This window comes from Labrus bergylta, chromosome 5 (genome assembly GCF_963930695.1).
Source record: "Labrus bergylta chromosome 5, fLabBer1.1, whole genome shotgun sequence".
NCBI classification, from domain to species: Eukaryota; Metazoa; Chordata; class Actinopteri; order Labriformes; family Labridae; genus Labrus; species Labrus bergylta.
In genome coordinates, this window is record NC_089199.1 from 10,036,550 (window position 1) to 10,050,639 (window position 14,090).

The 14,090-nt window shown below is 38.3% G+C and overlaps 2 protein-coding genes across 6 annotated transcripts in view; both read left to right on the plus strand.

Annotated features, from left to right (window-relative positions):
• syn2b (synapsin IIb) overlaps window positions 1–8,829 on the plus strand; it is an 87,998-nt gene extending 79,169 nt beyond the window's left edge. For both annotated transcript variants that reach the window (XM_020629085.3, XM_065954713.1), the window contains 4 exons: window positions 2,012–2,188; window positions 2,479–2,545; window positions 5,008–5,857; window positions 6,730–8,829. In XM_020629085.3, coding sequence (XP_020484741.1) covers window positions 2,012–2,188; window positions 2,479–2,545; window positions 5,008–5,857; window positions 6,730–6,883 — 1,248 coding nt within the window. In that variant the 3' untranslated portion in view covers window positions 6,884–8,829. The remainder of the gene's footprint in view (window positions 1–2,011; window positions 2,189–2,478; window positions 2,546–5,007; window positions 5,858–6,729) is intronic.
• Window positions 8,830–13,293: 4,464 nt separating this feature from the next.
• pparg (peroxisome proliferator-activated receptor gamma) overlaps window positions 13,294–14,090 on the plus strand; it is a 30,693-nt gene continuing 29,896 nt past the window's right edge. Inside the window, exon 1 of one of the 4 annotated variants that reach the window (XM_020628982.3) lies at window positions 13,294–13,683. Coding sequence is in view for 2 of the 4 variants with exons in the window: in XM_020628978.3 (XP_020484634.2) it covers window positions 13,949–14,030 (82 nt within the window). In the remaining 2 variants the exon portion in view is untranslated. Of the gene's footprint in view, window positions 13,684–13,875; window positions 14,031–14,090 lie in introns of those variants that run through there. The other 3 variants (XM_020628980.3, XM_020628978.3, XM_029276350.2) reach the window with 3 other exon arrangements.

The following is a 14,090-nucleotide window of genomic DNA, read 5'->3' on the forward strand; positions in this document are numbered from 1 at the left end:
GTGTCCTTTGGCAAATACTTCACCCTAACCCGAACCCCCAGCCTCTGTTATCAGTGCGTGAATGGGGTGAAAGTGGCATGTAGTGGAAAGAACTTTGGATGGTTGGAAGACAAAAGGTGGTATAAGAGTCATAAGAGTCAACATACCATACAGGTTGCCTTTCAAAAGGGCAGGCACTATCCAAAGGGGAAAAAGACTCAAGACAAGAGGGTCGCAAAGCAAGGAGAAGGCTGGCCTACAGGAAGGAAACTAAGGGAAGCTCTGGATGTAGCCAGGCAGGACCCCAAAGAAACTATAGAAAATGTGGGAGAAACTAATGAGGCCACAGGATTGAGCTGTTGAGTGGCAAACATTTCTGCCAGTTTAGGGAGCAACTTGAAGAGCCTGGGTTTGTAGGACACAAGCTGGAGTGCTCTAGAGAGTGCTGCTTCTCCCAGGATGCATTTTGGCTCTAAGTACACAGCCACTCAATGGTATGGGTCAATTCAGCATCCTCATCTACATAGAAAGCTGGGTTAACTGAGGTGATTTTTGTCAACATTCTGGTAGCTGGGAACGAATAGCCGGACTAGGATAGGATAGGATAAGATAGTACTTTATTGATCCCCAGAGGGGAAATTCGGGCGTTACAGCAGCACAGACAAGAAAGCTCAAATACACATTAAACAGAATAGATAAGATAAATAAAAATAAAAATAAAAAATGAAAACAGGGGGTATATACAGTACAAAATGAATGATGAAGTTAACTGGGGGGAATTGAGAATTGAGACAGTATTTGAAGAGAATGACAAGATAATGACTACACTGTAGATGGATGAACTGCACATATGATGAAAGACTATTGGAGATGAACTATCACTCAAACCAGGCAAACAAACCCAATGTTGTTGAGGTGACCAGCCAGTACTCAAACAGGTAGCACTTTTCAAGCTTGAAAGATTGGGAAACATGGCAACAATGATGAATTGGCAGAAACAAGTAGTAAACTGAGGTTGTATAGAGTAAATACAGAAGACAGGTTGATTAGCTAACTGGTAATAGCACAATAGCTAAAAAAAAAGATAATAGGTAAGGCATGAAATAGTTTTAACAGTTATAATTAGGAAATCTAAGGAGAGAGTCTGAGGCCGGAGAGGGAAATGATACAGAAGCCACAATGACACCAACACCAGTCACTGTGGTGTCCGAGGAAATGTTTCTAAACATCCCACTTACAACTGAAAATTGCCTGACTGTAAGAACAAATCTGTTGTTTGGTGAAAGAGGATTAAGATCCTTAAGAGGGGATACGTGAAAAACATCTTACCATGAGTTGTCTAAAAGGTAAAGTGCTTTAGATTATACAATGATCCAGTGCAATTGTGATGTTGATATCCATGTATATATATTATTTTTTTTGCTGCTGAAAATTATACAGCATTTGCTTTCCCAAAACCAAAGATGAATCACACATTTAAGAAGAAACAGGCAGCTCTGTTTACAAAGTGGGTTAAAAGTTTTCTTTTGTGTCATGATTTTCATTTGACTATTGTCCTCCTATGAGGATTGAAGGAAAACAGAAGAACAACAGTCCTTGCAATGCTAATGGCACCAAAACTGCATATGCCATAATAATTCCTAATAATATCCCTTTGAAACAATTTCCATAAAAGCAGACCAAGACAATCCATAATAAAATCATTTTGAACATAATTTAACACATCTAATCCAAACACATTTTTCACAAAGAATTGTGTAGATTTCAGCACACCTGAGACCCACAACAGAAGGGTTGCCTACTTTGCTGCTTAAGATCCGTGTTTTGTTTTTTATTCAAATAACTTTATTTATCCATTATGAACATAATTTGTGTAAAAGCATCAGTGCGTATACAGTGTACATACGTGATAGCACATCACCACACACACATAGCACAATCAACAGTAGTGAGTCATTCTCGTAAGACATGATTAATAATGCAACAATGCATGTCTCTTAAGCTTTTTCTGAACATTTTTTTTTTTGTCCAGGTTGTGGGTTCATCTATGCAGTTGATTGGTGATCACCAGGCAGAGGATCGCCAGCTCATCTCAGATGTGGTGCTGTCCAAGATGAGCCAGGCACTGTCTGCCCGGTCATCCAGTATTTCCCGTTCACCTGCTCGCTCCCCTCAAGGCCAGAAGGCTACTACTGTACAGCCCCAACAGGTAGAGGCTGTAGGACATGGCATGCAAACCCCTTGAAACCCAATTATTTGTAAACTGGCTTACTATAATGTGTGACTTCTTCTCGGAATTGAAGGAGAGGCCAGCTCTCAAAAGTCAAACCCACATTGTAAATGTGTGCAGAAAAATCCCTTAATTGTAGCCCTTCATGGTTAACTGTTTATTCTTTACCAAAACCAGCTTAACCATGTTAAATTCTCTTTCCCACTCTCTCTGTTTTTGTTTTTCTTTCTGTCTGTCTTTCTCCCACCCCCTCACTCTCTTTTTTTAAGAGTGCTGCCCTGAAGGAAGGAGTTCCAGATCCAAACAGGACCTCAGGCCAGCGTCCTCAACCTCAAGGTTGTCTGAACACTGCTCTCCATTGTAATACAAATGCTGCCACCACATGGCCAAAACATGCCTAAAAAAATCAAAATCAGTCTTGAGGCAGTTCTCTTGGACATCTTAAGACCAAGAAGTATAAAATGTAACAACATCTATGTTGAAAAAATGAAAACTAAAGGTGAATTTGCTTGCAGAAAATAAGCACAACAACCAAGGAACTACCATTGATCTGAAGCTTAAGATGTGGTGGTATCAGATTGGTATCAGTCTTCTCATTTAACTCTTTCCAGGAAAAGAAAATTGTGTTATGTCCAAATTAGCCTTAACTCTCACTTGAAGGTATAGTTGCACATTTTTATTGCATCAGTGTAATTCACTGGTATCATGGCCTTAAATGGTGTTGATATTAGTCATCATTGTAATACTATGGGTCCAAGAAGGGTCTTTCCATGTTAAACGTCTGACCTATACCACCTGAAATACCAAGTGAATTGTCAGCAAAGTGAACTTATGTTTCAGGTCGAATTTAATTGCAGCTGCAGCTTCTGTGCCAGTGTTGTGGTGTTACTGCTCAGGTCTGATATATTAAAACTACATGTGCCTACTTAAAGCAGAGTTAAAAACAGCACATGACATTGTCTATTATTTGTGAGGTTGTACTGTTTGTGTGGATGGGTTTGCTTGCTTATCCACTAATTATTTTTCTTTTCTTACTTTGCATGGATGTGACAAAACTGTGGTACTGAATGTTGTGTAATGTATTCGTTATCATTGTTTGAGGAGAACCAGCTTATTACATTTTTACAGGAATTGGTAGTTTCACATGTGACCACCAAGTTAAGGTGTTAAGATGACAAAGTGGGTTTGAATCTAACACCAATAATGCTTTTACAAAAGTTGCATGTGGCAGACATCGTATTTATAGATCTGTAGATCTTATTTTGTATGCATTTTTAAATGTGGATATCTTCTTAAATGTATGGTTCATGCCGACTGCGACTTCTTATCAGCCTATGAATGGTTCTTGTCTTCATTTACATTGTTATGGTGAAGACACACCTATTGCGATTAGTGACATTTCCTTCAGTCAAGCAACAAAGCCCCCTTCAAGATCAAATGTTTAATGAAGAACTGCTTGGGGTTGTTTGTTGATGTGAATTAACCTTTATTGTTCTGTGTTGTAATACCTGAGACAAGACAAAGTGGCATTAATACGGTACACAATACATGTTTATCTTGGCAACTGTTGAACTTGGATTCGTGATTCTTGGAAAGTTAAAAAAAAAAGAAGCATTCATTTTTTAGTTTTGCATGATCATTCCTTATTTGCTTGGATCCAAACCACTAGATAATTGATATTTAGACACGATTTTCTATGGATATAAGCTTGCTGTAATGTAATAAAATAAAATGATTTAGTACAGGTCAAATACTTTACCAGTTGACTTGCGAGGCTGAAATGTCATTTTAGATTAAGCAGTCACACAATATAATCTAATAGCAGGGTTAGGGTTAGGGTTAGGGTTATGATATAATGTATATGAAAGCAAATACAATTAAAAAGATAGTTATTCACGGTTAGTGTCCAAGCAAATTCTTTGGCTTTATGTGCTGTGAGCCCCAAGCAACCAGTGGGATGTTTTATAGCAAAAACTGATAAAACGTAAGACTCATGGCAATTTAGCTGCCTCACTGTAATGGCTCTGAAAATGTCTGGGATGAATTTTCATGATGGTTCTATAAATGTGATTTTATGTCATTACATGACAAATGTCATTGAAATCCCCCAAATTTCTATTTGAATGTTTATAGTGAGGCTGAAACACTGAGTGACGTCAATAATAACATTTGCATACCCAACTATAATTTGGTATCCTGGGAGGTGAATAATCTGCCACTGGAAACTCATCCCTACCTAGTCGCTTGTCTTTTTGCCTCGCATGGGTTGCTTTACTGCCTCTGTTAACAGAGTTTTCTGATACCAGTATTATTTCTATACTGTACTATCTCTTCTTTTGTTCTTTTATTTTCTTTTAACCTCATCTTCCGCTCTTCTCATCTCACTGTGTCATTTTATGGTCACATGAGCTTTGGTGCATTACTAACACTTGGCATGAAAAGCTAGTAACCACACCCACAGTTTCTGTTGATCTGCTGCCCCCTGCTGGTAATTGCAGTCTAAACATTCACAGCCTGCTATGCCCCAGTCCCTAGTTGACAGATGAGTTTACAGATATAATGAATGTGAGACGTTCTTACTTGAATGGGCATGTCGAGCTCATTTTTTGTGTCATTTTCGGCTTTGGTCTTGGGATAGATTAACAGGTGCCTCATTTGTAACTGCTGCACAAGAGTGTAAAGAAAAATTATGCTTATTTATTTCCTTTAATGCTCCTTTTGTTTGTTGCTTCTCTTGTTTGAATGTGTTGTATAACCATGTTGCTTTATTCATAAACGTTTTTTGTCAATCTTTTTAGGTGCACCAATGAAGTCACAGAGTGTGGAACAATCATCAGAGTCAGCTAAGAGAGCATCTGACCCAATACCAAAGCCTGGCCAGGCCCAAAAACCTAGTCCAGGTCCAGCTCAGAAATCAGCTCAGGCTCAAAAGCCAAGCCAAGTCCAGAGGGCAGGTTCAGTAACAAAGCCTCCAGTGCCAAGGCCTCCTCCTCCAATGACAAGAGCCCCATCTGTTACAAAGCCAGCCTCAGGGCCTGCTTCCACCCCAGCCAAAGCTTCACCTACTTCCCCTGCTAAAACAGCAGCAGCCACAGCAGCTCCAGGCTCTCCCCCAACAAAAGCAGCAGCAGCAGCAGTAGCCCCAACTCCAAGCCCCCCTGCAGCCTCGGCCCCGGCTCCAGTCCCAGCCTCAGCTCCCACCACAGAGCAGCCCAAGCCCCAACCTCAGGGCTCCCCGTCCCCAGCTCCTGGCAAACCAAAAGAGCTGCCCCCAAAACCCACACCACCTGCAAAGCCCATCCCTCCTGTTCGCAGGAATTCAAAGCCGCAGCTTCAGCCAAAGCCACAAACCCCGCCTCCTCCCAAAGCTTTACCTAAACCCCAGTCTACTGTCCAAGCCCCAGCACCCATGCAGGCCTCAGATACTGCCTCAGCCCCTGCTCCAACACAGGTTCAGTCCCCAGCCAAAGCAAGCCAGCCCCCGCCAAATGTCCAGTCTCCAGCTAAACCTCAGCCCCAGGCTAAGCCACCCTCTCCTTCCCAAAACCCGGAGCCCGTCCAGGCTGAGGCAGCCGAAGCCTCCGAAGAGGCTGAGGCTTCTGGGGAAGAACAACCAGATTCCCAGCAAAAAACCCATCCTCTGCTGAAGTAAGAGCTATATTATCAACACACGGTTGATAATGCAAAGACATGCATTTAAATGGGTTAAACACTTTAGCCTAATTAAATATCAAATCCATTCATTTTGTTGTATTTTTAAGTTCTTTACTATTAATGTTGTTAAATTCCAATCATTCACATCACACATATAATGTTTTTGTTATGTTAAATATCTTCTTAAGTGTGTCAGTGTATCCTAAACTGTTAAAAAATACTGTTTATTGGGGTAGTTATTTTTACCGCTCATTAAAACAAGGTTCGTTACAACAAACTAAATTGTGGTTTGAGGAGATGCAGACTCTTTAAATGTATTTTACATGAATTTTCAAAAACTTTTACTCCTCCTGTGAAGTAGCCTATCCATTTCAGGAATTTGGTATAAAAACAGATTGTAAATAGAAAACATAAAATAAAGCATTATTAATTTACATATCTATAAATATATATATATATATATCTATACATTTATAAATATATGTCCAAAACATGTTATTATCTGTAGTTATACTTATACATAATTAGTAAGAACATAACAATGTCCTAATACCTTCTTACTACATTATAATTTTTCTCAACAGTTAACTATGTATTCAGTCAACCACTAATGGTGGAATTAAAGTGCAATGTTAACATTTTAGAATGTTTTCAAAGCTCGATGTAAGAATATTGTCTTTCTGAATTTTCGGCCCACTTACACATATCCCTGTTTGTCTTCTTTCCTTACTTTCCCCTTTATTTTATTCTATTATCTTCCCATATTCCTCTTCCATTTGCCCTTATTCCTCACTGCCACTCATCCTCTGTTCCCGCCCTCTTTGCCTGCTCCCACCTTTTCTTTTTTCCTCCATTTCCCTTCCTAGTAAGTCCCAGTCCCTGACCAATGCCTTCAACGCCTTCAGCGACTCTTCTTTCTTCCGTGGGGTCTCTAGCTCTGGAGGAGAAGTCCAAGAAGAAGCGAAGGCGGAGACCATTCGCAACCTCCGAAAGTCCTTTGCCAGCCTTTTCTCTGACTAGACACAGCCGAACCGTAGTTAGCCGCTTAATGATTCTGGCCACCCCTTTTACTATTGGCCAGTGATGACTTGACATTAAATGTGAACCAGTCTGAGATTAAACTTTGTGTGTTAACTGTACTGTATTCCCTCCGTCCCTTTCAGCTTCTCTGAGTGAGTAACAGTGAGGCATGCTGGGTAGGATGTTAAGTGAATGATGCTGTGCCAGAGTAATTAGACTGAAGGAGTTACGTCATTGATAAAGACTGGAACAGAATAGAATAACAAAAAAGTTTATTTTTCCCAGAGCACACTTTAAGGAACACTTTCCAAAATACGATAAAGTGTAATATTTATGACTTTAGATGGAATGTACATACAGTATATAAATATAGATATATATATGTATACACACAGTATATAAACAGATACATCTAGAACTATACAGGGAGATAAGCCAATAAGACGAAGAAAAAAAAATCCAGGAGCACTTTTGATTAACTTTTGTCAGTGACATAACTCTTTCATTCAGTGGCTATATTCAGACACATTTAAAAAAAAAAAAAAATAGTTAGATAATGACATTTGATGGATTCTCACCAATGGATTCATTTTGGTGAAATGTTTTGAGTGGTGAAAAATGACTTCTCTTAATTGGTTGTTTCTGTGTTAATCCAGCCTTTGTGTCTCTGGTCCTTGGCTACAAACTACTGGGTTTGTATTTGCTGCCCCCACTTTTTTTTTTTGTCTACAAGCCTTGAAGACCAATGTTGTGTGAGGGAGTTTGAAATATGTGTGTGTTGTTCATCTGTGTTTAATCGTTACGCATGGCTCCTCCCAAGTGGCTCGGTTTGACTTTTGGAGCAAACGGAAGCTCTATCAGTGTTGAGTTTTCCCTCCGTTGCCTAACTCTCTCTCTCTCTCTCTCTCTCTTTCTCTCTCTCTCTCTCTCTCTCTAGATGTTGTAGCCTTATTGTGAACATGTTTTCAATTTGCAGCTACGTTTGTTAGCTGTTCAGACTTGGGTCAATTACAAAGTGGAATTCATTCATTTACCTCAAGTGTTTAAATGGGAACAGCACTATGGGGGACAAGATTGAATGCAGCTGTTATATATTAGAAGCATTGGGATTGGGCGCAATGTGCGACGCCGAATAAATCAATCCTACAGAGTAATTGAATGCATTTCAAAGAGTATAAAGACTCATGTCTGTAGCTGTGACTGGTGATCTTTTGTTTCACCTCTGTGTAGATCTATCAACAGTATTGTAATTTGTTGGTTATTCTCATGAAAAGACATTGAGACAGTAGTGCAATAACACCTCGACGTGACTGTTGAGCGCTGTCACCCTATGAATATAAATATGATCATACATACAGGATCTGTGTATCTGTTAACTACCTTATTCTAACATTCCCTTTAAGGTTCCTTTCAATGGTGACTTTCAAGGTTGCTTTTAAGTGCAGTAAGAAGCTGGGGTTTCAGATTAATACGGCGCATCAAACGTCTGGTTTATCTGAATATTCCTCTTTGTATTGTTGGGTGTGAAGTTAAGGAAAACTGGAATGAACTTTGTCAGTTGACTGGTCATTTTCCGTTGAGTTGCTGCATTCAAGTTCATAAAAGTAAAATAAAAAATAAAAATAAAAAAAGAATCTCACCAATTAACAACCGCATATCAACCAGTCTGCTTATCCCTTTTCCAATACTACGTTGCAAGTGAATTATAACATTGTATTTGTATGTATTTATGTGTTATCTCAGGAGTTTATTTTTTGTAATATATTGATCGACGGATTTATTTTTTTGAGGCTCCATATTTATGGTACAGTGTATATTGTTTGTTTTGTATTGTGTTTGTAACGCAATACTGCTTTGCATGATCTGGTGACCAATCGTTTTTTTTCTGTACAGATTAAAGTTAATAAAGATGTGGTTCCATCATTCCACCGATCCACTAAGTTTCATGCTGCTGGCTGTCTTGTTTCTTTATAGAATCCTTGACATTTGTGATCAGTTTAAGACTATTATTGATGATCGTCCTCACAGTCTGTGAAAGCACTTTCAGGATGTCTGCTGTGGCTTTGGGGGAGCGTTGTCAAAGAATAACCATGATGGTAAATGTAGAATAGGGTGTTAGTCCTAAACATTTGTTAAACATTGGCCTCTTGTGGTTCAGTTTAGCTTATTCTGCTACCAAAATTTCTTTCACAAGGCCGACACTAGTAAATGGAAGTTCTACACCAAAACACTAGACTAGCATGATAAGATGGTAATGAGACGTTTAAAGATACAAGAGCTCTTCGAGGAACTGCTAAAAGAAAGCTAGGTCACAAACTGAAATTCTACGTCAACCAAACAACAGCCTTGGTTCCAATATTTTTTTATAAATAACACACGTCTTAAGATTCCCAGACTACTAACTTGTACAGAGACCTGATTAGCAATGATTATGGTCTTCAAAATCAGTCACCACTGTATGGAAGGATCCATAACTGGACAGTGATTACAAGTGTAGTATGTTTCATCAATCAACAAAGGGAACGCTTTTATCTTCATCCAACATTTGTAGTATTAATCATTTGCTCCAGGTTTCAATACACCATCTATATACCACTGTAACTTTTGCTGCTTTGCTAAAGTGCTCATGATGGATAGGCCAGATCTTTGTAACATAGTAATAAGTAAGGTCTTTTACCTGCTTTTTGTAATGTTAACAGACAAAGAGAAAGGTATTTTACCTGCTTTTTGTAAAGTGTCTTGAGATAACACTTGTTATGAGTTGACGCTATACAAATAAAAATTTATTGATTGATATATTCATGAATTGCACTATTGACCTCTGATTAACAGAGACACAAAAAGGTAATGGCTATGGTATTACCTTGGTATGGTAAACACTATGAAACAGTAACACTAGCATTGAAATGGTTGGATTCTATTGTTTCTATTCCTATTGTTGTATGGTTTTTAGATTTAGCTGTTTTAAATAGCAAAATAGTCCTAAATCCCTATTCTTGCAGATTATTTTTAAAAAAAAGGGTGAAATACTGACAATTTGTCAGAGTTGATGATAAACCCAAAGAATCAGTTTTTGGAATGTAGTTTATTCTATCATTGATTCACTCAAGTTGTAAAGACACCATGTTTAAGTGTAAAAAAAAAAGTACAAGAATCCTTCACAACAGAATGAGAACAGAAGGAGTCGTTGGCACCAAAAGGCCATTGAGATGTGAACGTGTCAGACAAGACCTACAGTCTTGCTTTCCTGACAAAGGAGTGGTGGGTTGAACAACCCATGCTCAGCCAGCAGATGGCACTATGTGTGCATAAAATCTATGTGAGTATATTTGTAAACTACAAATCTTTGTGTTCAGGAATCTTTTGTGTTCACTGAATGATGAAGAATTTTATTAAGTGTGAAAATCTGTGTTTGAAGTTGAAATAATATTCATACTTCACTTTAGTGTCTCCTACTTTATTGACCTGTGGAGCTACTCATGACATAAACGATCTGATGTCAATATGGTCTGTATTTTTTTTATTTAAGGAGTCAATAGAGAGGGTTAAAAATGTCACCTGTAAAGATAATAATGATCGTTACTGTGCTGACATTGCCCTTTTCAAAACATCATCTATTAAAATACTTCACATAATAATTCACATTACCTTCAATTCTGACATACAAACTCACATTTATGATATGAACACTCAATTTGCTCTGAACGTCAGGAATCTGATGTTTTACCTGACTGCTTTAACTGTCATAATTATACAATACATGTACATAATTATATATGCATTATACAATTTATTTAAGCAGAGGTACAATATAAAATGTGTGGATAACATTGCTACTTCTGTTACATAAAATACAAAATTTACATGTGAAACACCACTTTCTTTTTTATTTAGACAAACTACGGGGGAAAAAAGTTAAGTATTTCAAAATAATACAAAACTGAAAAGGTTCAAGAGCTTTTCTTTTCAGTAATTCTGTAGCAAAGTATCATAATGTAAACGAATCATTGTCTAATAAAGATAGAAGAAGCATGCTCTACTGTGGGTTATCGATCAATAGGACAACCAGTTAGTGGAGTTGTGTGGGAAAATATCCATCTCATTGCTCATAGGAACATGGTAGTGGGCGATAAATGCACCAAAGCAAGCCTGCACCAGCCGATCCGTGTTTTTCTTGGAGCTCATGCTAATCTGCTAGAGCCAGGTTGAGAGTAAAAATATGTAGTGAAGGATAAATAGAACTATGATTAAATTCTATTAAAATTATGATATCCAGATTAAGTTCTTTAATCAAATATGTTTGAGGTTTACGGTAAATAATCAAGCATTTTTGGACAGCATTCTGGCGTTTAGCACCAATCGTGGAAGCTTGTGTTAGCAGATCACTTTTGAACAGCTTGCTGCTTTCCTATGACTGAAAAGGTTCCACTTTATAATAATTACAAATTCATGACAGTGTAGGAGTCTTGTGAAGATACATGATACTTTGAGGATGAACATGTTCAGATACATGAGCTCCTATCCCAAGAGACTTCACTGTACAAGCAATCGAAAAATATAGCTTTGCTCTGTTTGTGTCAGCACAACTCTCAGGGGTGCCATTTTTTTAGATCGGCACAACGATTGTATTCAAGGGAGGACTGCCTTGTAGAACTACTAGTGTATTTTGTCACTTTTCAAAATGTGATCACGAGCTCTCTTTTTGTATTTTAATACTTAATAAGAGATAAAATTTACTTTTATTTCAGCATAACTGTTAAATATTTCTCTAACCTTTTCCAAACTTTTTTTGAAGAAGCCGCTGAGTTCCTGCACAGAATAAATACAACAATCTCAGTTTAGTCCAAACAAATGACATTTTCCCTCCCAAAAGCAGAACAGGGAATTATGTTTGACCTAACATAACATTTATTTGGAATTATTAAAAAAATTAAATGTCAAACCCTGAGACATCCTTAATTTCATCAGGGTAAAAAATTGGAGATGTACCAGTATGACTATGCCAGTCTTGAGGAACACAGAGTCTGTGGGAGAAATCAGGACCCTCTTCCTCTTAACTAGCATTACACATGGTTTTATCATTAGATATAAATGAAAACATGTAATTGTAAGTAATGTAACTTAAATAACACTTTAATAAATTACATTTATTGTCAACTAAATAGTTAAACCTGAGTTACATCACATCGATTCTTATTGACAGTGAGTTTTCAAACAAACACATCAAGCTACATCCTATGATTGAGAGAACCCATAGCAGCAGAAATTACAGAGTCTTTATGTATTGTCTGAATAACTGAACAACAAAGTATTTTCTACCTACATGGATCTGTATTACTGGGGAGCAGACAGAAGGTCACTGGTCAAGTGACACTGACCAAAACAGGAACCTTTTTGTTTGTCATGGGCTGAGCTTTTTTGTTGTGGAACAGAAGTTTCTTCACTGGGCTGCTTTGTAACTTGTTGTGTCTACTGAAATCTGAACACCAAATCTGTATATTTGTCTTGAAAAATGTATCATTATGTCTCTTGTGATGCAACACTTTATTTAGAGAAAACTAGATGTGATATCAGGACAAGATTGTTGTTTAAAAGAATCACACCTGCTTTCAGAGCTGTCAATAGTAGATTTTAGTGTAAGGGTTAAAAATAGAGTGAGGTTTAGTTTGAGATTATTCTTAGGTCTTCAAACCATGAGCTACAAAGTCTTTTTCATCTGAAAATAAACTGGGTTACAAAGGCTCAGACATTCAATACACTATAGGCCTACATTCCTTGAAGTCTGCTAAGTAAATATGATTATGTGTCAAACTGTCTTTTAACTTCAGCAGGTTCATCTAGTCCAAAGAAACTGTCTTTTCAAGAGACTCAAAGCTAATTGGTCAAAATGTGTTCACTACTTGAAAGGTTACGTTTGTTTGCTTCAATGGAGTTCGGTGAGATGGTTAAAATGTCATGATTTGGTTTGTTTGATAGCCTATCTTATATAATTAGCTGGCTAGTGAATACTACTGGCCGAAGTCCAACAGAAACACATCACCATCTTCTTATAAATCAACCAATAATGTTGTATTAAGTTTCTTTAATCGTACAAAACTTCAAATGTTCAAAGCGAGGAAACAACATTTTATGCGAAAAAGAAGCAAGGTAAACTTTTTGAGTCTTTTTTGGTTGCTTGTGGCACAGCCTTCTGGTGCAGGTATGTGGTAGTGCATCTGCATCTGAATGAATTAGGACATGAATAACCTCATTTGTGACTTCCTGTGTGCAGGTAGATGATTGCTGTTAATCTTTGGACCTAACTTGTGTAGCTGTTTGTTGCTACTCTTACAGTATTGGTATGAGTTTACCTAAAGCTAACTGGCCGTGGGCAATAGCTAAGTTTGGACTATTTCATTAACATCACAAAGCTTTAAATTAAATTCATATAGACCACCAAATGAAATTCTAAATATTACACCAGATATATAATTATATGACCTTTGTAGTTCAAACGACTAGTTTACCCCAACAAAAAGAGTCTAGATAAAGTAGCTCAAAGCTTCAGGGTAATTTGATGCCTCTACGCGTGTCCTGGACGGAGAGAGAGGGAGGAGAGAGAGGCAGTAGAGACCGTCACAGCAGCTCTGCAGCATGACTACAAACCATTAGAGCAAACAGACCTGACCGCCTTGACAGACAGCGCACCTGTAGGCAATTTTCTAAGGCTGACACGTCAACTTTTTCAGAACCGAGGAGGACGACTGGACCCCAGACAGAAAGTGGTCTCTGACTACTGTGCGCTTTACAACATTGATCAGGTCAGTCACCTTCCGCTCGGCTCACTGTTCGCTGTCAGAGCTTTCGCTGCTGGTTGATGGTTAAGCCACTTTAAAAGTTATTAAATGGTCACCACGGAGTCCTGTCGTTGTGGCAATACGTCTGTCAGATGTTGCGACTTGTTGAGGTGAACAGTTAAAAGCGTGACAGACTACCAGTGGCAAATGGGGGGGGAGGCGATGGTGAAGGTGGGGGGTGCGGTCACAGGACTGACAACTGGCACACAGTCAGGTGTTGGTCCATAGTATGTCTGCAGGGCAACAGTGTGAGTTTGACATGCAAACACCAGGCAGAGATTTTAACCATCAAAGTGGTCACAACAGCTTAGGTGAGTACAGGAGACCATGATGTATGTCACGGCATCAGGGTTTGTAATGCTGTCTAATGT